We start from the raw sequence: 24,145 nt of genomic DNA on the forward strand, positions 1-24,145 counted from the left end.
ATGAAGTTCAGCCTTTTGTTGTTAACATGGTGGCCTCAAAACCTGAGATGGTGAAATATTTCAATACTTCAATTGTTTAACTAAAACAGAGGACTCTACATTTCTTAACAAGTAAAAATGATTGCAAATTACTTACACACACACACACACACACACACACACACACACACACACACACACACACACACACAGTGAATACAGTACCAAAATCTTACAGGACAATTTTTCTCTAAGACACACATCTATTCCTGTAATGTTTAGAACAATAATTAATGCCCCAGATTTAGTGAAGAAATCGTCATGGCAACAGCATGAAATCATTTGGACACACAGCAAAGAGAATAGAAAGAACACACTACAAAAATTACAAAATATAAACATGTTTATTGATAAAATACTTGATTACAGGGAATCCAGATGTTATTATACATGCACCTGTTCAATTTGTGTCATCTGGAAGTCATTTAAAATCTTCAGAAACACATGTCAGTCTTCCAGTCATAAAAATTCCTTTTTACATTCCTCTCATACATTGTGATGCTACAGAGAATATCGATGTACCAGTTCCTCCTGCCAACTCCGTCGAAGTTTATGAGGAGGGACGACTTCCGGTTTAACCTGCCAAAAAGGGAAGACATTTAACACTGACAGTATCTTCACTGGCACAAAACTGTGGGAAGAAAGTTTCATTCAGACAGCAAATCCTGAACAGATTATGACAAATGACACTTCGAATGCTGGACACTGATAAATGGAGAGCTTCAAAACATTTGTGTTAAAAATTAAGAACATTGCCAACAAGTTTGCCTCAAAAAACTGTAAAGTGTTCTGCTGTCTGTCTGAACATTAGTTCAACACAAGAATAGAAATAATATGTTGACAGATCACTGTTACTGCAAGCATTGATATCAACAGGAAATTTTCAACTGTTATGAAAAAATTAACCCCTAAATTTTCATCTTTTTTGTCAGAGAAAGAAAACAAAAGTCAAATAAGAATATTAAGTAATTCATTTTTTAGAGGCTATTTGAAAAAAAAATTAAAGGGATGGCAATGGCCAAAATCTGCAATGCTTTCAACATTTTTAGTTCACACAATAAAATACAAGTTTTGGTATTACATATGCCTCTTGGCTGTAATCACATGGTACTTTTTTTAACAAAATGTAAGTCCACAAAATCTGACAATTCAATTTGAATAATACAGCAACCATCAATTTGCACGACTCAGAAAGACTCCAAGGAAGAATGATTACGTTTAACATCCTGTTGAGGTCATTGGAGACCGAACACAAGCTCAGATCAAGGACGAATGGGGAAGAAAATCGGCCATGCCCTTTTGAAGCGACCATCCCGGCGTTTTCTTTAATCTATTTAGTGAATCACAGACAACCTAAATCAGGATAGCCAGATTTGAATTTAAACTGTTGCATGTCTCTGCAATGCAACATTTGTTTTGGTGGCTGGGAAACTGATACTCTTTCATAAATATTTGTAGTAATTCTGGTTATGGAAATTACAGTGTGGAATGAAAATAATGGAAAAAGTCAACGTAATCATAGTGGCCAGTGTAGATGCCACACACACAATCCTGGTGCTCAGTTCTATGGCACACGACAGAAGTATGAAGATGCTAGCACTGGCCGCCACTCTTAGATGCATGCGCAGGTCCTCCGCACTGCAGTCTACTGGCCAATCGATGGCTTATAGAGTTCTCCCCAGCCAGGCTCACTCTCAGTTACATGTTGAGATTTGGTCCATGTTTATTGGACTACTAGTGTATCCATCCCGTGGGAAATGTCTTTTGTACAAGTTATTCTAGATGTAATAAAGTGTTGTGTCAGTTATTATCTGTGAGTTCTTGTAATCAGAAAACACGGGTGACAAATAAGCTCCAAGGTCTTTGTTCTGCAGTTGCTTTTTGTATCTTCTTTTGACACAGAGCCTCTGCTTCAAACGTTAGTGCAACAACAGATGGAACTTCCTACTGCCATGTGACAGGCTATGCCGGTGTTGCTCTCTCCCTCTTCATCTCCAGTTACGTTCCCTCCTCCTCTCCTGCCATGTGTCAAGGCAGCAGAAGATTGACAAGTGTATGAATATTGCCTACAGTAAATTTCCACACCTTGCACGTTTCGGATGCGGGAGTATGTCGTGCACTGTTTTTGTCACAGATTTCACCTTCTATCAGACATTGCGGCAATTGCCCCATTGCAGGAACCTTCCTCAGTGACGTCTGACAATTTATGTTTGTTGTCATCGTCCTAATATCCCCACTGCACACACGTCATCACAGCTTAGCGTCGAATTCTACAGATGCGAGAAGCAGCCTCTTCAGTCTTATCATGCCTGGGCTGTGAACCTCCACAGCCTTACTCGCAAGTGAAATTTTGTCACAGCCAAGTCAAAAGAATCGTATGCAGATGTCACAGTTCACAATATTATCATCCACTCTGCCCCAGATAAGGAAGTCAGGCAACGGGCCCTCCAATTAGAAAACGCCTCCCTTGAAGAGGTTTTTCAACTGTCTAGTTGTATGTCTCTCACACTGCTGGTCAGCAGCTAGAAGTATGGTGTGAAGGCACGGGTGTACGGAGTGGCCCAGCTGCATTTGCTGCATCCCAGGAGGGTGACATAATGGTCGTGCGACACAGCCGATCCACTGGCTTCTACACAGTATGTAAAAGGCATTGCAGCCACTGCTCCCTGTTGCCGTTCTGTGCCTCTTGTTACTCCAACATGATAGATCAGAGCATCCCACCATTGGCCTGTCTGGCATTAAGTGTAAAAAAAAAAAAAACTGATCAGGATTCCTACAAACTTTTTATCAAGGTTTTGATTCACTCATGACAGATGCAACTGAAAGTGGACAATGGTGTGGCAGTTTCTTTCTTTAATGCTCAAACATATTTGGACCTCAGCTCTCCACCACTGTTGTTGGTAAACACGTGCCTATGCAGATATGGTAAACAGCAACTACCCTTGCTTGGCCAGTTCACTGCCAATTTTACCTATAGATGACTCACCAACTACCTCTATTGTCATCCATGATGCTAGTTTAGCAAACCTTTCGGGTTTGCTGGATTGATGCCTTTGGCGTTTCAGTCACAGACTCCATACAGCTGCTATCTGCCGAAGCCCCTATCAATCATTGGAATCTCTGTGCTCAAAATTTCAGGATATTTTTGTAGGCCTAGGGCATTCCACAGACTTTCCATGCCCACATAACCAGCTCACCCTAAATTTTTTTGAGTTAGGCAGATTCCTATAGGCCTACACTCCCAAGTCAATATGGAGCTGGATCAGCTCGTATCTCAGTGTTATGGTTCGCATTTCCTCTAGTCAGTGGCACACCCCTTGTCATCGTGAGGAAACCCTCTGATAAATTACGACTTTGTGGCAGTTTTAAGGTCACTGTGAATTCACAGTCTGTGGTTGACACATACCCACTGCCATGTCCACACACTTAGCAAGGAGTCAGTTCTTTTACAAACCCGATCTTTCTGAAGCGATCGCCAGTTACCCTTGGATGAGGAGTCTTGTCTTTTACAGTTCTTTATCTGCCTTTCAGACTGTATTGATATAAACAGTTGATGTCTGGGGTAGCAACTTTTAAATCCTGTCTGGAACAGGTTATGACCACTATTCCATACTGTATCAACTACTTGAATGACATTGTCATGGGACATTCTATGAACGACCATCTGCACAATCCCTGTGCTCTTTTCCGAAAACTCTGCACTGTGGATCTGGGTTGCAGTCTGCAGAAGTCCAAATTTTTCCAACTATCTCTTGAGTATCTGAGCCACACCAATCATGGCAGGACATCCAACTCCTTGTGAATCTTGTCAGTGCCATTGTAGATCTGCTGTGTACCCAACTGTTGCAACAATTACAGGCTTCCTGAGTAAAATTGGCAATTATCATTGATTCATTCCAGGTCATCCAACATTGCACACATCCTCTCTGCCTCCTTTTCCACAAGGGTGCTTCCTTTGTCTGGTCTCTGGAATGCAACCAGCCCTTCCCCAAGTTCAAGGACCCCCTCAGATCAGCACTATGTCTAGCTACTTTTGATCCCAACAAACCACTGGTTTTGGCTAAGGACACCTCATAGTATGGCATGCAGCAGTCCTCGCCAATTGGAATGCAAATGGCTCCAAGCAGCCACTGGCATTTGCCTCCAAAACTCTCAGTCCAGCACAGGTCCACTACAAGCTGGACAAAAAGGAGGCTCTGACCATTGTGTATGCAGTCACAATACTTCACGTTTTCTTGTGTGGCACAAAATTCAAACTCATTATGGACCAAAAGCCATTAGTTTTGTTATCTCACCCATCCAACTGGGTCCCCAATAATGCTACCCACAGGCTGCAGTGATGGGCCTTATTCCTCTCCAAATACCACTATGACATCCATTTTTGCCCCAATGGGCACCACGCCAATGTGTATCCCTTATCCCAGCTGCCAGTCGGCTTGGACCCCAAATTTATTCGAGTGGAGCTCTTCTCTTTTTTCTTTTAGTGGCTATCTCCTACCGCCCTGGTTTCTGAACACTAGTATTGAAATCACCATGGTAACAGCGTCAGACCCCATCCCCCAACAGCTAGTCCTTTTCCTGCAGAGTTGGTCTTCTCATCCTCCAGATTGCGCTTCCAATCAGTTTCGTAACTATTTTGTTTTGCGTCACTGTCTCTCAGTTGCAGATGGGGTCCTCCTCCTCCTCTCCATGGATGCTGCTGCTTCCAGGGTGGTTATTCCTGGGAGTTTGGGCCAGGAGCTCGTGCAGGTGTTACATGAAGGTCACCGGGATGTTTTCTGCACCAAAGCATTAGGTTTCAGACATGTTTACTGGCCCAGCATTGACTGGGAGCAGGAGAATTTGGTTGCTGTGTGTCCCCAATGCACTAGTAACGGGCAGCTCCCAAGGCTTTGTTCTCCCTAAGGCCTCCAGCAACCAGCCCTGTGAATGCATCCATGTGGATTTTGTGGCTCTGTATTTGAATGTGTTTTGGCTGACTGTCACTGACTGGTTTTGCATTTCCCGTACTTGGTCTGGTGCTCCTCTGCCACTACTGAAGACACTATTTGGCTACCACAAAATCTTTTTCTGTACAAGGTCTGCCAGTTACTCTTGTTTCTGACAGTAACCTCAGTTGATGTCCTAGGCATTTTGCAATTTCTGAGAGTGGCCATGTTTTGAGTAAAACATACATTTCACTCGTTGCTATGTTAAAATTTGCTTCTTTTCCAAAACATACAGGAGTTCACACAATGTCACCTCACTAACATGTTATGCAGATCCAACTGTGAGAGAATTCTGAAACAGCTGTATTAAGTTTCATACATGAGAAAAAGAGGAAAAGTAAGGTCAACGGCTCATGAAAAAGCACATCCCTGGTACAAAAATAAACATATAACGTCTTCACTTGTATTGTTCCAAAACAACAGCATTTCTCATTTCACCAGCAATTACATTATTTATCGAAAAAGTCTTTAGCTACGGGAATAATATCGCGCATAATGAAGTTTTCCATGATAACGATATGGCAAAATGCTCTCCTCTTTGCGTGCTATCATTTGCCATACTCTCATTTCCATATGTCAAACTATTTATGAAATATGAGGAATATTCTTGAAATATCATTCTGGCTTTACCGCTGGCGTGCCTGATCACGAATGAGAGTGCTACATTGGATCAATTTTCTCCAGCCTGGTTAAAGATAGAGACCTCCATACAAGACTAAAGAAAACTTTAATATGTAAGCTACACTACTGGCCATTAAAATTGCTACACCACGAAGATGACGTGCTACAGACGCGAAATTTAACCAACAGGAAGAAGATGCTGTGATATGCAAATGATTAGCTTTTCAGAGCATTCACACAAGGTTGGCACCAGTGGCGACACCTACAATGTGCTGACATGAGGGAAGTTTCCAATCGATTTCTCATACACAAACAGCAGTTGACCGGCGTTGCCTGCTGAAACGTTGTTGTGATGCCTCGTGTAAGGAGGAGAAATGCGTACCATCACGTTTCTGAACTTGGTAAATGTCGGATTGTAGCCTATCGCGATTGCGGTTTATCGTATAGCAACATTGCTGCTCGTGTTGATCGAGATCCGATGACTGTTAGCAGAATATGGAATTGGTGGGTTCAGGAGGGTAATATGGAATGCCGTGCTGGATCCCAACGTCCTCGTATCACTAGCAGTCGAGATGACAGGCATCTTATCCGCATGGCTGTAATGGATCGTGCAGCCGTATCTCGATCCCCGAGTCAACGGGCGTTTGCAAGACAACAACCATCTGCACAAACAGTTCAACGACATTTGCAGCAGCATGAACTATCAGCTCGGAGACCATGGCTGCGGTTACCCTTGTCGCTGTACCACAGCAGGAGCGCCTGCGATGGTGTACTCGACGACGAACCTGGGTGCACGAATGGCAAAACATCATTTTTCAGATGAATCCAGTTTTGTTTACAGCATCATGCTGGTCGCATCCATGTTTGGCGACATCGCGGTGAACGCACATTGGAAGCGTGTATTCATCATCGCCATACTGGTGTATCACCCGGCGTGATAGTATGGGGTGCCATTGGTTAGACGTCTCGGTCACCTCTTGTTCGCATTGACGGCACTTTGAACAGTGGACGTTACATTTCAGATGTGTTACGACCGGTGGCTCTATCCTTCATTCAATCCCTGCAAAACCCTATATTTCAGCAGGATAATGCACGATTGCATGTTGTAGGTTCTGTACGGGCCTTTCTGGATACAGAAAAATGTTCGACTGCTGCCCTGGCCAGCACATTCTCCAGATCTCTCACCAATTGAAAACGTCTGGTCAGAGGTGGCCGAGCAACTGGCTCATCACAATACTCCAGTCACTACTCTTGATGAACTGTGGTATTGTGTTGAAGCTGCATGGGCAGCTGAACCTGTACACGCCGTCCAAGCTCTGTTTGACTCAATGCCCAGGTGTATCAAGGCCATTATTACGGCCAGAGATGGTTGTTCTGGGTACTGATTTCTCAGGATCTATGCACCCAAATTGCATGAAAATGTAATCGCATGTCATTTCTTGTATTATGTATTTGTCCAATGAATACCAGTTTATCATCTGCATTTCTTCTTGGTGTAGCAATTATAATGGCCAGTAGTGTGAATTCCATATACAGCAATATATTATGTAATATGCACCAAATGCAAAATCACAGTAACCGCTATTTTCCGTTGAAAACTTCTTTGAATTTCACGTAGTGTCTTACTTAAATGCGTAAATCACAGTAACTATGACCATTAACGAAATGATGAGGTTGACATTTAAAGCTATTAGTAATGCAAAAATGAGAAAAAAGTTTACTAAGCATTCTCTGTAAAATTGAAGGCGTATGCCTTTATTTCATCATCACAGCTCATGACTGACGAAATAGGCAAACAAATGTTGGCCTCCCCTTCTGAACAAAGGGATGAACTAACCCAGTGCTTAGGACATGGAAACTTGTCAGCTGCTGGATAACTTAAATACTATTATGATTTACTTACAATTCATTTCAATAAAACTCATTATACTCTTGCATTTTCTGTATTTGTTATGCAGACATGCCAACTTTCAAAAGTGAAAAATCAGGAGAATTTTAGTGCTGTACTATTCTGAATTATAACACATCCCTGACAAAGTTGCAATAATTCAGTACCTGTACCTGGCACACCCATATTGTTTCACAATTTCAGAACTGGGAAACATTTTGAGAAGCAAAGGCCCAGCATGGTCAGTACAGTTTATAGTCAAGTTATGCTCTACAATAAATGAGGTAAATAAAGCCTCGGCATTCGTCACAGAATCTACATTTTGAGGTTTACACGAAAAGTTAAGTTTCTGGTTCCGTTCTACACAATGGACACTCTCCTTGTGTTTTTTAGTTTGAACATGTTCAAGAATGCCGCATTTCCCGCCATGAGCCACTGAAAAGTCACATCTACATACACCACAAAATGCGTAACTTTGTCCCTTCCTCGATTCACTTAAACATGGAAACTCTTCCTTATAACCGTTTCTGAACACTGCACTGTATTTCTTCGCCATCCTGCACAAAAAATTATCAACACCTCCATGATACGCAGCCAACAACTACTACAGAGTACACAAATCACACAGCAGTACCGAGAACACAATGGTCCTACGTTCTAGACAATGGTCATGTAGCAATGGTGCCAACCCTGGTGCACCATTTCCCCCTATACTGCACTTCAAATTCCCCTAAATAATTTGTCACACTGTAGGGTAAGCGAGTGTGGGGTGGGGCAGTAAAAGGGAGTCAACAATGAAATTGTCGAGTGGAGGGGCGGGGAGGGAAGAGTAGTAACCCTAAATATCCCCCCCCCCCCCCCCCCCGAAACATTTATCCCTCTAATTTCCCCCAGGCCGGCCTTTGGAAAGGACTGATATTTCTGTGGGACTAAGGTTTCTGGAGGAAAAATTCATAACTGTGTTGCGGGTCTGTTTAGGTTCTGGGTTGTGTATGGTGGTAGGTGGGAGTTTTGAAGGGTGGGGTAAGTGGTCTTCATGACCAACTATATCCTCACCCACAATTACTTCTCCTTTGAAGGCTTTCCCTACAAACAAATCAGCAGTACGACTATGGGCACCTGCATGGCACCATCCTATGCTAACCTATTCATGGGCCATCTAGAGGAATCCTTCCTAAAAACCCAGAATCCTAAACCTCCCACCTGGTTCAGATTCATTGATGACATCTTTGCTGTCTGTATTGAAGGTGAGGACACCTTATTCACATTCCTCCAGAACCTCAACAACTTCTCCCCCATTTGCTTCACCTGGTCCTACTCAACCCAACATGCCACCTTCCTAGATGTTGACCTTCACCTCAGAGATGGCTACATCAGTACCTCCATCCATATCAAACCTACTAACCACCAGCAATACCTCCACTTCGACAGCTGCCACCCGATCCATACCAAGAAGTCCCTTCCGTACAGCCTAGCATCTGCAGTGACGAGCAGTCCCTCTCAAAATATACCGAGGGTCTCACTGAAGCCTTCACTGACCGTAATAATCCTCCCATCCTTGTACAAAAACAAATCTCCCGTGTCTTATCTTTCCAGTCTCCCATCACCTCTCAAAGTCCCACAGTCCGGCCACAGAGGAGCATTCCCCTCATACCTCAGTACCAGCTGGGACTGGAGCAACTGAATAACATTCTCTGCCAGGGTTTCAATTACCTCTCGTCATGCCCTGAAATGAGAAATGTCCTGCCCACTATCCTTCCCACCCCCTCCTACCATGGTTTTCCGCTGTCCACCGAACCTACACCATATACTCATTCATCCTTACACAACCCCTGCTCCCAATCCCTTACCTCATGGCTCATACCCCTGTTATAGAGCTAGATGCGCTACCTGTCCCACATATCCTCCTACCACCACCCACTCCAGTCTGGTCACTAACATCACCTATCCCATCAAAGGCAGTCATGATTTACAAGCTAAGCTGCAACCTCTGTGCTGCATTTTATGTAGGCATGACAACCAACAAGCTGTCTGTCCGTATGAACGGCCACCGACAAACTGTGGCCAAGAAACAAGTGGACCACCCTATTGCTGAACACACTGCCAAACATAATATCCCTCATCTTGATGACTGCTTCACAGCCTGTGCCATATGGATCCTTTCCACCAACACCAGCTTTTCCGAATTGCGCAGGTGGGAACTTTCCCTGCAATACATCATATGTTCCCATAACTCTCCTGACCTGAACCTTTGTTAGTCACTATCCTCACCCATCCATCCCCCTCCCTGTTCCCATTCCAGAACTACACAGTCGTCATTTCACAGCCACACCCAGTCTTTTATTTTCTCTCCTTTCCACTAATTACCCCCTCCCCCTACACACCTTCTCTCCTGCCCTCCGTCTAAACTGCAACACTTGACTGTCCGCCACTCCCACCATACTATCCCTCCCCTCCCTACCCCACCCCAACCTCCTCCTTACCCCCACCCAGGTGCCACTCCCATCATGCACTGGTGCTGCTGTTTGCAGTGTGGTCTCAGCTCTCTGAGACTGCAAATGTGTTTGCAAGTTGCGTTTATGCGAGTGCGCGTGCGTGTGCGTGTGTATGTGTGTGTGTGTGTGTGTACTGCTGACAAAGGCCTTAATGGCCGAAAGCTTTAATTGTGTGAATCTTTTTATTGTGCCTATCGCGACTCAGCATCTTCGCTATATGGCGAGTAGCAACTTTCCTTCTCTGGTATTGTTACATTCCACCCTGGATTTTCCATTGTTTCAAAATGTAAATATGAATTACGGAAGGAAAATGTATGCACCATACAGTAACAGATGGTAAGGATGTCACTTGCACTCGAGCTAAAAACGGTAACGCAAGGTCCTGAAGCTACCATGCAGTCACCTTCATAATTATCTAGCACCTGTAGAAAAATTATGTACATGCAATACACTTATAGTTACTTACCGAGTACCCCGCTTGCGCCTGGCGAACAGCCCACCCCACCGTTTCGTTAGTACCACGCCATGATGGTTGTGCCACTGGAGAGAGTATATGCCTCTGTTGCTCTGAGGGTTGTGTTTTGCCTAGTTCCTCGTATCTGTCCAGTATACTCTGGAAAAAAAATTAAATAAATAAATAAAAAATTATATAATATAGTATTACCATATTTAACTGGAAAAAATCATATTTTAAGGAGTGTGCGTGATGACAAACACAAAATACAGCAGGACATCAGTCTGTCAATCTAACTGAGAACTTCCTCGCCCAGTACACTGAAGGTCTCAACAAGGCCTTCACAGATAGGCAAGTGAATGACATTCTTCGCCAGGACTTTGATTAGTCATCATCGTGCCCTGAAATGAAGGACATACTGCCCAAGATTCTTCCCACCCCTCTAAAAATGGTGTTCCATCACCTATCCAACATTCACACCATCCTATAGTCTGTTCAGAACTACTTTAGGATTGACACTTGTCCAGGAGCATTTAGAGGAGAACAGTTGCCACATCCCCCAAAGAGCATACACGCAATCTTACATTTCATTCAACTCGCTCAAACAGGCAAACTATTCACTTTATAAATATAGAAATTGCATCAATGCATTCCAAAAGAGTTATACTACATTTTGATTTTAATTTTAGCTGCAGCAACAAATTATTAAGATGATATAAAGGCAGCTTACGGAAGTGCAATTCCTCACAACGTAACTAAATTTTTGACATGTGGGAAACTTTTTTGTTATTGAAGTTAGGTGAATACATTATGCGAATGAAATTTCAAGAATACATCACATTTCCATATGTTCGAAACCAGAACTCTGTTGGAGATCTCTAATATGAGATAATTTGAGTTAAATATGATGCACAATTGTCCGCTAATCGGGTGGCCGTACAGTTTTGGCATGAGAAATGGATAAACATAGGTTTGTAATGAAACTGTTATAGATTTTCTGATCCACCTACTTAATTCTAACGCAACCAAAAATATGATTAAGTATGTTTATCACAATGGGAAAACTTATCTTAAATAGTACATCATCTATTATTCAGAAAGAATATAGGCGATACAAATAACACGGCATCTGTATTATAGCAGTTATATAGTAAGCAATAATATTTGTGTGTGTGATGCATACTGAATTTCTGAGATGAATTTCCTACGAAATTAGTAGCTGTTAAGGCCCTCTTATTAAAATTTCAAAACTTATGACGATATACTTTTGTTATGTAGGCACTTACAGATGTAAACTGCGCATGCCAAGCCCATAGCTGGATCCGCCTGTGCTCCATTTCTACGGGGATAATGGAAAAATTCTAGTGAAGTATCTCTTGTTGCTATGACAGATTCTTGAAGCGTCACTGTCACTGTCATCATTTATGTCATCTCCTCCATTGAATTTTCCGAAAGATCTTCATTCTGCCATGCACTTTCCATAATGCTCTGCGTACGTTTCACTACAGCCTTCTTCCAATCTTCAGCGGTGACATTCTTGACAGCTCTTGTGAGTGCTTCAACTGCAGAGAGGGTCACAATTTATTACTGTCCCTGGCAACATAGCTTTTCATTTGGGCCCACACTAACTTTATTGGGTTGAAATGGCAGTGGTAAGGTGGTATGTACGCCCATGTTTTCTTGCAAGTTCATCAATTTTGTACAGGGGGAACTGTGGCTTATGGAGTGATATTTTTTCTACAAGCTCCATCTTTTTAAGGTCATCAGTTACATCGACATGATGATGCTGAAACCAATCAATCATTTCCTCCTTTCTGTCTGCCAGGGTCAACAACAACTGAATGGTAAGGAGCATTATCTACATCTACATCTACATTTATACTCCGCAAGCCAGTACTGTTCACTGTTTTCCAAGATTTGATATTAATGAATCTTTGAACCACTTTGTAAACGTAATGTGGTTCATTTCTTCGTGATACTCTTCTATTTTCTTTGATTTAAAAAGCAGGAGACTGTTTTCAAGAAAACTCTGGGAGGTGCCTGTACAAAAAAGAATAAGTCTGTCATCCTTACCAGAAGGCATTGCCATTGTTCCTTTAATGGGTTGTCTGTCCAGGCCTGCTTGGCAATGTGACCAGATTTTGCCCACATTTCGTCAGGCCACGCCACTTCACCAATATTTACGCTACGGATGTCCTTAAAAATTGGCTTCACCATGGAGCTATATTCCCCCTCTTCATTAACAGCTTATGGGCACGGAAATGTCTATAGTGAAAGCCAAAGTTGTGTAAAACTGTGGACAAGGTTGTGCGACTGTGTCGAAAAAGTCTCGATTCTTTAACTGTGATCAATAAATTCCTGAGCACCAGATGTTCCTTCCTGAGATAATAACCATAAAGATGATGACAAATTGCATCCTCTGCAAATGAATTGATGCTGGTAATCCATTTATCCATACGACATTTTCCCCTCCAGAGGTGTTGAGTTTTTATGGTTCTTCAGGTTCCCTTTCTTTGTCGAACGTTTCCTTCCCAATTGTCACAACAGTGTTTTTCTTTGTATTCAAAACTGAAACAGTTATATCACCTTGGCAACAGAGAGCAGTGGGCCACAATTAAATTCTTCATTCTCACTCAAAGTAGTCACATAACGCATAAACCATTTCTCTTGACTGCCTTCGTATGCCAATCCTCTGGGCAAGAGAAGGACGTCAAACTTTTCCACTTATTACTTCTGATGAACTTCCTGCTGACACTGTTGAGTACCACACAACGAATAACTGTAACAATGAACAACAGCAAAAACTCCTACAACTGTGGAAATGAACAAGTCACGAGGTGCAATGACCAGACAGGACAGCAAGCTGGCTACAACTGAAGCCCACCGCAAGCACGTAAGTGTTGTTTGGGGTAAAGGTTTGGGAACTTCGGGGATTTACTCCATCTTCAGGTAGTGTGGTACTGGAGGAAAGTGGCCCTGTGAGTACCAGAATTTGGTCGGTTGGTGTAGTTCAAGTCCCTGGTCAAGGCAACTATAAAAACTATTTGCTTTTAATATCCAAAACTACAGATATCTCAACTTCCCAAGCTTACAGTCTGCTGGTCCAGAATTGGTTTTTAGTTCTTCCTCTTCTTTAGTTTTAGCAACAAACACCAGTAATATGACTTGGAACATATGTCGGCATTAATGTTTAGCAAATTAATTTTTCCCTTCCAATTGCCATCAGAGAACATTTTGTTCGGGAGTGAGCACGCCTTCTGTTGTAAGTGTGTATAAGTTATTCACCACATGTTGTTCAACACCAATCTAACACTGTAAGCTGTCTCAGAAATTCTAACTACAGGAGATACATACAGGGAAATTCAAAATTAACACAGCAATTACAAATAATACTTGTGTAATCATTGTGTATAAGCAGACAAAGAAAAAAAATTTCCCAGATTTCCAGATTAAAAACACTTTTTCCAGGTTGAAAACACTTTGTGTGTGTTAAGTGACAGTATACTTTTCCTCGGAACTATAAAACTTATCAATCCTTTGAATGGTTGTGGTTTTCTACACTGGCGTAGAATTTTCTGGCATTTTAGACAACAAAACCCAGGGAAAAACACGTTTTGGAAAGATCTTTGGTGTGCAGAGCTTGTACACTGCATATTTTCATATTACGAAAGTATAAATTCAAATTCCAACAAACATCGTATGTTACTTTCCAAAGCACTGAAATCGATAATGTGATGTGCCTTTGTAACCCAGTCACAGCTCATGTCACATGACCTCACCAGCCGATGACAGCAGATATTCAGAGCATAGGACACGTGATGTAGTCAGCCAACAGCAACATCACTGTTAAGTAGTGCAAACACACAACTAGGAAAAGTTAATGGTTTAAACTAATATACACGGTGTTGCTACAAGAAAGGAAAAGCTTTCACATATAACGTTGGTCTCAAAGATTAATAAGCTGCAAGAGAAGCTAAGCTTTCACATACAATGTTGATCTTTTTTGCGCATTTTACATTTTAAGATACATCACACAAATGTGTCAGTAAAATTTTTAACAATGGCATAAATGTCTGATCTGAGCTCGAAATTCTTCTAAATGGTCATACTCAAAGAGTTCATTTTTAGATGAGAGTCAGACGCCCTGTGACTTAAGAAATTCATTGTACATTCTCGCACACAGTTCATCTTGTGTAGAAAGAAATTTACTTTGAACGTAAAACTTTTCAAATAACCATTTGCAATATTTTCCTGCGGCCTGTTAGATATAGGTCCGTTTCTGCAATTGCCACAGGGGGCCAAATAACAGACGTCACCGCGCTTGCGCAGCTATGATGAGGCAGGAAGCCCGTATGTTCATACATGTAAAACATTAAAAGATCTTACATTATATCATAAAAGAAACATAACAGCAGAAGATACTCCAAGAGCATCAGAATTTTGTGAACCATACTAAAAAGCAATATTCGGCTTAAAATGCACATTCATATGTAAATTTTCTTGGAGTACCAGTACCATATTATCTCATGCTTGGTTCTTCGTTGTGGCATAATGCCACACATACTAGAAGATGAGAACGTGCATTTCAAACGCAGCAAACAACCAATAGTTTGGAATTAAAAACTTAGTTTAAAATAAATTGACTGCCTCAGCAGAAAAGATTAATAAAAGACAAATTTCTGTAGCAAGCTGACAAAAATAATTTCATTGTTCTGCAAGGCGATTAATGCTTGAGGTGGAAGTAAAATAAAATCTTAAAATAATAACATGTACTTTTAATTCACTTGATGTCTTTTCATTTGATCTGAGAGCAATAAATGAAGAGGAAACAGCAAAATCACTTAACGTAAACACAGGTCACTCGGAGACTATCCACCTCTCTACTGTAACTCAGACTGCTCCGTGCATCAGCCCTAGATCTACGATATTTCAAAATCAAGGCAATACTAGATAGTGGCACGCCCCCCACCCCCACCCCACTCTCCCTCGAGAGTGAGGTTGTTGTTGTTGTGGTCTTCAGTCCTGAGACTGGTTTGATGCAGCTCTCCATGCTACTCTATCCTGTGCAAGCTTTTTCATCTCCCAGTACCTACTGCAACCTACATCCTTCTGAATCTGCTTAGTGTATTCATCTCTTGGTCTCCCTCTACGATTTTTACCCTCCACGCTGCCCTCCAATACTAAATTGGTGATCCCTTGATGCCTCAGAACATGTCCTACCAACCGATCCCTTCTTCTGGTCAAGTTGTGCCACAAACTTCTCTTCTCCCCAATCCTATTCAATACTTCCTCATTAGTTATGTGATCTACCCATCTAATCTTCAGCATTCTTCTGTAGCACCACATTTCAAAAGCTTCTATTCTCTTCTTGTCCAAACTATTTATCGTCCATGTTTCACTTCCATACATGGCTACACTCCATACAAATACTTTCAGAAATGACTTCCTGACACTTAAATCAATACTGGATGTTAACAAATTTCTCTTCTTCAGAAACGCTTTCCTTGCCATAGCCAGCCTACATTTTATATCCTCTTTACTTCGACCATCATCAGTTATTTTGCTCCCCAAATAGCAAAACTCCTTTACTACTTTAAGTGCCTCATTTCCTAATCTAATTCCCTCAGCATCACCGAGAGTGAGGTAGGATGCCAAAAATTAAAAATCGACTTTTCAAAAATATGTTCGCTTTGTAGTGCACATCTTACTGAAGATGTCTGATACATAAAACATACGTGTTCGAGGAAAGGTAGGACATGTTATTTGTGTTCAGGACAGTGGAAATTAAAATGTCCTGTGGTCTCTCTCCTGCTCCCAGTCATACAGTTTGACATCCTACCCCTCCTCCCCCTTTTTTTTATAAAAAACCAAGAACTCTTCAGAAAAATAGCATTCTTTCTTGCCTATTAGCTAATAACTTTGTTTTGTGTGACATAAAATTAAATATAGGATACATAAATCCAGTAAAGACGAGACAAGCAAGACAGTATTCATTTCTTCAATCCTTATGTCCTTGCATTTTTTTCTCTCTAATCTCACAACACCTTTACTTGGTGTGCTTTCCTTTCTGGGAAAGGATCTATTACCTCATCATCAAAGATCATCAAACATATTGCTACATGAAAAAATGAAATGTCATTGCCTAATATTGTAAATCTGTTAGTACAAATAGTACCCCTGACTGGTGTGGTTTCTTGATCTGATTACCAGTATTTTGTCACTGTCTGCTAGATAAAACAAAATAGGCCAGCCTAATCTTGTGCACAACAAGTTTAACACACAGCAAATAAGCAAGACGGTTTTGGCACAAATGGTCAGTTTTATAACACAACGGAATATCATTCACGAAGTACCAATATAAAATGCCTATTAGGACTACAACAAGCAAAAAGCTTTACATCAGGAAATTGTTTCACATTTCATTCATACGCTCCAGCTTCTCAAGCACGAGATCGAAATGTAGTAGTACAAAATTTTTATATAAATTTGGAATCTTCATATTCTTCCGTAATTTGTGTTGTGCCCTGTTTCTTCTCCTTCGTCATTCTAACAATCAATCTTGTCATCACTAATTATGTAACTATTCCTTCCAGTATCAAAACTTATTCACCAGTTAACTTCACTAGCCCTGCCACAATCACCGGTTTAGTTACCCCATGTTTATTCTCTGGTTGGGCGTTATTACGTGTTTGTACAATGCGTTTTCCGTGCTTCTCACAGGACAGAACTTAAGCGGATGCTAGCCAGGGACTGTACAACTGGCCCTTACTAGTGTAGCCATTTGGCCAAAAACTTTCAGTCAAAATTTCATTCTCTTGGATACACCGAAAAGTTAATACGTAATTTTTCATGCCTTTTATTCCTGTTAGTCGTTTATTCTCACTCTGATAGACTCTACGGATTTCATTCATAATTATAACAATGCTGATCATTTGCAAACCCAGTCAACATAAACAGCGATTGACATTCACCTGTTCGGCTTTATTCTGCTCAGCTCCTGTAGCCCTGTCCCCTTTTGTCTGCATGAAAGTTTATTTCGAGATACGACGGGGATTCCTCTGCCAGAGACATCATGTACACTACGAACGAATTCAAAAATCAACTTACGATTCATCCAGAAATCAACTTGGGATGTGTTCCAAATTAACAGGGATGAGTTTCCAAACCATACGAATAATCGATAGACCAATGTGCGCTCGATGCTCGGCGCTTTGTGAAACAAGGCTTTTTTCCTCAAGAGTATGAACTGGTAGGTAATCATCAATTAAAAATAAAAAGGTATTATTTTCAGTAAAAAAGTTATGATCCAATAACAGTTATCATTTTCATTTGACATGTGCAGAACTCAGATAAAAGTAAACAGAAGACGTGTCTGGAAAGAATTGAACTGTCAATCTCAGGATTTTAATACTATGCACGCACCTACAGGCAGCTATGATAAAAGGTTTGAAACGTTTTTTACTTGACACAGATCAATCTTTAAAGTCAAATTTTGCAAATGTCCTTGGAGGAGGAGGAGGACAGTGTTTAAAGTTCCACTGACAACATGGTCATTAGATATGGAGCACAAGTTCGCATTGGGAAAGGGCAGAGAGGGAAATCAGCCGTGCCCTTTCGAAGGAACCATCCCAGTATTTGCCTTAAGCAATTTAGGGAAATCGTGGAAAACCTAAATCAGTATGGACGGATGGATGGATGGATGCGTGTTTGAACAGTCATCCTCTGGAATGCGAGTCCAGTGTGCTGAAAACTGTGCTACCTCACATGGTCAAATGTTAGGAAAGTTCATTGTATTGCTTTATGAAACGTGTCCGAACACTCTTCACCAAACCCTGGAAATATGGAGAAAATCACAGAGGGCAGAGCACCTGTTAGGTCTGTTCCCAAGCAGCCCATCTGGGATATTATATGCACTACTTCAACCCAGTTGTAGCACAATTCAGTGAGTTGTGGATAGCAAGTCATTTAGCCATGGATCGGAATCACACCTCATTGCTTTCCATGTTTTGGGGCATCCATGTTGTTTCTGTGATTAGGGTGGAAGGGACTGCTAAACATTATTAGGCATGTTGTTGTTGTCATCGTCGTCAACTTTATCCCATGCCATCCTCATTATCTCTGCGCAATTACTTCAACCCACATCCTCCGATCCCACTTACCACAGTCAAGCATCTGTTTTCACCCCCCACACACACACACATTCTCTCTCTCCCTTTCATTTCTGCCTAATGTGAATCAGTACCAGCTCATTAATTATTTGATGTACCCCACCTAATCTTCAGCATTCTTCTAACAGACATTATCAAAGCTTCTGTTCTCTTCTTGTCTGAACTGTGTATCATCCACATTCCATTTCTGTACAAAGCTAGACTTGTTTTGTTGCCAATTCTGGTGGGCTCTGTGAATCAGCATGGGAGTATACAAAATATTCACAATATAGTACTTATAATTTTATTAGTTTTCCTTTGTACAACTCACAGCTAAACAGATTTGCTTCTTTGCTCATAATAATTTCAAGTCTCCTAATTTTGCTCTCTTTCCTGCCGCCAACCAAAATGTAATAACAAATTTTATTTATTATTCCAATGCACACCTGAACATAGTTGTATAGGATGAAATGATCGTATGGCATTGTTGGCCAGGAGGCCCCATGCAGGGAAGTTCGGCCGCCGGACTGCAAGTCCTTTAACGCCACTTCAGCAACTTGCGAGTCAATGATGATGAAATGATGATGAAAGACGCACAACATGCAGTCATCACGAGGCAGATAAAACCCCTGACCTCGCCGGGAATTGAACCCAGGGCTCTGTGCACGGGAAGCGAGAATGCTACCGCAAGACCACGAGCTGCGGACGTTGTATAGAATGATCTTCAGTGAGTCAGCACCCAGTAGCTAACACCAATAAAACACAGAACTTTGTCTATGAGTGTAGCATACCAAAAAATGTGTGCTGCAGTGTAGTGTATGTTCTTTCACAAACGCCAACCCACCACATAATAACAGGAGCAAGTTTCAGGACGAGAGAGAGAGAGAGAGAGAGAGAGAGAGAGAGAGAGAGAGAGAGAGAGAGAGAGAACTGCAACCAGATCAGGCAATTTACAACACTACACAATTTTTCAAATGAATCTACACTCACCTGATTGGTGCACGGTTCTGCACGAATCGGAGGTCCCTCAGCTGGCATCTCGAGAAGCCCGCCATTGTTCCTCAGGAGGCGAGAAGCAAGTTCTGCTGTAACCATGCGGAGATGCATCTTGCGGCCTCCCATGACAGGGCCAGCCACCTCACATATTGACCCCCTGCCACCTCGGCAGACGTCCTCCACGAGACGCAACACCCTCCGCCGCCCGAGAAGCGATGGTGGCACTCCGAGCACTGTGACCCACAGCCGTGCCCAGTGGCTGCGCTTGTCCAGGCCATTTGCCTCTGCCGCATTGCTCGACCTTTGTCGTGGAAAGTAATTACTGTATTAACAACTGAAGAACTGCAGGAATTTGAACAATATTACAAGCTATGTTCACATGTTACACATATGAGGTCCATTAGAAAAGTATTTTTTTTTTCTGCAGACACCTGATGGATTAGAATCTAGTACACTTCCACGAGCCGACCTTGAAGCTCTGTGTACACGTGAATTTTTTCCCACTGTTGCTGGCAAGCAGCAGTTGAGTGAGGTAGCGTGCAGTGCTTGTGTCTTATAATGGAATGACTGGAGCAGTGCAACTGAATCAAATTTTGCCAGAAACTGGGTGACAGCTAGGTAGAAACCATTCGGAAGACACAAGATGGCTTTTTATGAGGATGCTATGGGCATCACACAGATAAGGAGTAGTACAACCGGTTTAAAGATGGCTGCACATCGGTGGAGATTAGCCACACTCCAGTCATCCATCAGCTGGCTGCTTTCTTTGACTCCCACGATTTGGTACACCACAAGTATGCCCTACAGAGTCAGTCAATCACCTATGAGCACTACAGGGATGTCCTCTGTCGCTTACATGATGCTGTGCAGTTCAAGAGACTGGACTTGTGGTCATTAGGAATTTGATGCCTCCTTCACGACACACACCCGATATGGCCTCCTGCGACTTCTTGCTGTTCCCCAACTCAAGAGGCCACTGAAAGGAACACGATTTCAGACAAGAGAGGACATTATGCCAGCAATGACAGCCAAACTGAACTCCATTCTGAAAGAGGCTTTTTCGGCATGCTTCCAACAATGGTGGCAGCACTCCGAGAAGTGTGTGGAGTCCCAAGCAAACTACTTTGAGGGTGATCAGATGTCCAATACTCCACAGTAAACCTGTCTTCTTTTTCTTGGCCAAAAGTCGTATACTTTTCTAACAGATCTTGTATGAAGTGTGTCACACAGTTGTTTAATAGTCACTTGGGTAGAGCCTCACCTTGGGAAGATCAGTTTGCATCCCAGAGAAATGTAGGAACGTGGAAAATAAAACTGAGTCGACTACTTGTAAGACGGGGTAAAAAAGCCAATATACTTTCAGGTTTATATATAAAGTTTTTGCCACTGTTGACTTGACTACTCTCTTTGATATTCTGAAGATAGAAGGGACAAAATACAGTGGGCAAAAGGAAACTCACAACTTATACAGACACCAGACTGCAATTATAAGAGATGAAGGCCGCAAAAAGACAATAGTACGGTAGAAGGGAGTGATGCAAAGTTGCAGCCTATCCCCAATGTTATACAATCAGTACATTCAGTAAGCTGCAAAGGAAACCAATGATAAATTTGGAGTGGGAAATCTATCAGTGACAGCAAAGGACTTTGAAGAGCAGCTGAATGGAATGGATAGTGTCTGGAAAAGAGGTCTCAAGATAAACAACAACAAAAGTAAAATTAGAGTATTGGAATTTATTTGAATTAACTCAAGCAATGCTGAGGGGATTGATTAGAAAAAGAGGTATTAAAAGGAGTAGATAATTTTTATTTGGGCAGCAGAATAATTCTTGAGGGCTAAGGTACAGAGGATATAACTGCAGACTGGCAAATGCAAGAAGTGCTTCTCTAAGAAAAAGAAATTTGATTTACACAATCACAATAAAGATTGAATTGGTGCCAGTTTCTTTTCACTGCCCAGTTGCGTATGATCTTCAGAGCCTTTTCCAATGCATAAATACCCATTATACAAGTAACTGGTCATTGCATCACACAAGGACATAAGTTATAAGCTGTATTTACCAGGCTTCTTGGGCACGTAGACCACGAAAGAGCATTTACCACTGTAGAAAACTAGTTTTCCATGTACAATAGCACATGTGCTTAAGCTGTAACATTTATGGGAATTTTCCACAACTTTTCTAAACAGAAAAGAAGCCACTGCTTTTCTTTTGACAAGTCATCAAACTGCAAGCAGTTCAACAACAAAATGAAACAGTTCCTAGACACGAGACATTTTATTATTTATCAACCTGAATCATCAGTTGGAAATACATAATTTACTTTTTTTTGATTGGATTTAAAATCAGAAGGAAACATCATAAGTCTCAAAAAGCCAAACGTTCATGCAAATGCAGGTTCAATAGTTCAGCTTTGCTTCTGTCAGACATAATCTATTTCAGCATTTGTCCATAGTAGGATGTGATCAAGAACTTAATTGAAATATTGATGCCATACTGAAAAAGGGTCTTTTGAATTGCCTTTAGTCAATTTGGTGGATGGAAATTTCATGATAATGTTGTGGTGACGACTTCTAGCAGCTCCGGTTGGAGATGCTTTGGCTCAATCATACTTGTTCTTGCCGTAGAAGAGATTTTTGCTTTTGCATTGGTCATCACATGGATCACTACTTTTATCACTTATTTTCTGTTCCACTTTGCTCTGAAAAAAGTGTCATGCTCGCTCACAGTGGGTCCAGATTCTTCAAGATCATCATCTTACTCACTCTAATCTGATTCCTCTAACCATCTGCTCACAGTTTCCTCAAATTTAGGATCTGAAATGTTCACACATTGTTTTCTATTTGAATCAGATCCTTTAACTGCAGAATTCCTAGGTTCCTACATATTTCAAATGCTACGAACTAGAAAATATCAAGACTCCGCAACAAAAATAAAAGCAGGAAAAAAAAAGAAAAAGAAATGCACAAGCAATGTAGTGCTGTCAAAATGAGTACAAGTGATTTTCAAACAGATGTCACCAACGTTATAGAAGCTTTCGAAGAACACATCACACTCTGCCAATCTGCTCACCAACTAAACTCGAAGCTAATGAACCTATGGACGCAATAATGGGAAGGGAACAGACTAAACCGCAACAGTTGATAGAAGCATGAAGTCAAAAAAGACCACACCATGTTAATCAAAGGTGAATTGTAAACATCTAAAAGACTTGATGAATAGTATAAGATTAAGATTGTATGCTATATGCTTGCCTACATGGCATTGTGGCGACAGTTGGCCATCTTGGTTTCAATGACAGTAGTTATTAAGATTTTGGGGATTATTTAAAGTGCCTTGGAATCATTGCTGTTTTGCTCTAAGTATGTCTCAGGCCAGTGCTATACTCGTTGGGTGTGGGTTGTCACTGATTGTATGACAAGACACTAATACAGTTGCAGATGAGCATGTTGCAGGTATCTAAATTGTAATTAATGTATGTACTATATGAGAGCAGCAACGCCTGGCCTGAAGCATATTGCATATCAACCAAGAGACCTACCAGAACAGATCGTGCTTTTACGTAAATGAGCCAGCTGTTGTTTGCTGGACGGAATATAGAAGATTTTGTTTGGCCCACCCGTTTTTAATGAATACAGATGATTAACTGTGTTCTTAAATTTTATGGGGTGTTAAATTGCATTTGTGAAATTTAACCTGATAGATGTTTTTAAACAGTAAATTGTTCAAAGTGCCTCTCTGCACTTATTTTAAATATTTATCTCTCTTGTGATATAATATTTCCAGGAAATTTATAAAGTCCTAATACAAACCACACAATAGGCCACAAAAATAAAATAAAATATTAAGAAGGCACAACAATACAGAATCCACTGCTATAACACAAAAAAGTGTCCCTTAGGCTAGGTTTACCTCCCAGTTAGCAAGCAACACCACTGAACGCTTTCTTCCTGAAAATTGTTGGCAAATACATTTTGTTCCATGCACAGTGTGTGAATGCCAACACATGAAATCACTGTGTCTGTGGCATTACATGTCAATCTGCATTCATCATTGTAGTTTAGATGATACCAAGTACCATTTTTTCTTTGTACATGGATTTTGTTGTCTACTGGCACTGAGAAGTGTTCCAAAAACAACATAGGTGAGTTATTTTTATTTTATTTTATTTTTTTTTATTTTGGGGGGGGGGGGGGCGGCAGCAGAGCACATAGGCTGGAATAAATGCTATTATGTGTTCTAATTGTCTGCTCACACTATTTCATTTCTATCCTGACCAGTGGCTAGAGCTCAATGGGTATAAACTGAATGCTTTTCCTAACTGCTGCTGTTTTTTTATTCAGTACTAGCCGAGAAATCTGTTGTTGCTTGGGTATTTGTTTATAGCTGTACACAAAATTCATACACATGGAATTTAATTTTGACTTATAATGCATTTTTCGTATATAACATTTGAAGAAGTGTTATCAGGGACATGATAAAGAGCTTACGTGCTTCACCAATATCGGGGAGAGCCAC

General features: G+C 41.3%; 1 protein-coding gene across 2 annotated transcripts in view; it reads right to left on the bottom strand.

Moving 5' to 3' along the window:
- Window positions 1–364: 364 nt before the first annotated feature.
- Window positions 365–24,145, bottom strand: part of LOC126425186 (uncharacterized) — a 75,827-nt gene continuing 52,046 nt past the window's right edge. For both annotated transcript variants that reach the window (XM_050088140.1, XM_050088141.1), the window contains 3 exons: window positions 19,623–19,929; window positions 10,498–10,644; window positions 365–618 (listed from right to left, as the gene is read on the bottom strand). In XM_050088140.1, the coding sequence (XP_049944097.1) occupies window positions 541–618; window positions 10,498–10,644; window positions 19,623–19,929 (532 nt within the window). In that variant the 3' untranslated portion in view covers window positions 365–540. The remainder of the gene's footprint in view (window positions 619–10,497; window positions 10,645–19,622; window positions 19,930–24,145) is intronic.

This window comes from Schistocerca serialis, chromosome 10 (genome assembly GCF_023864345.2).
Source record: "Schistocerca serialis cubense isolate TAMUIC-IGC-003099 chromosome 10, iqSchSeri2.2, whole genome shotgun sequence".
NCBI lineage: Eukaryota > Metazoa > Arthropoda > Insecta > Orthoptera > Acrididae > Schistocerca > Schistocerca serialis.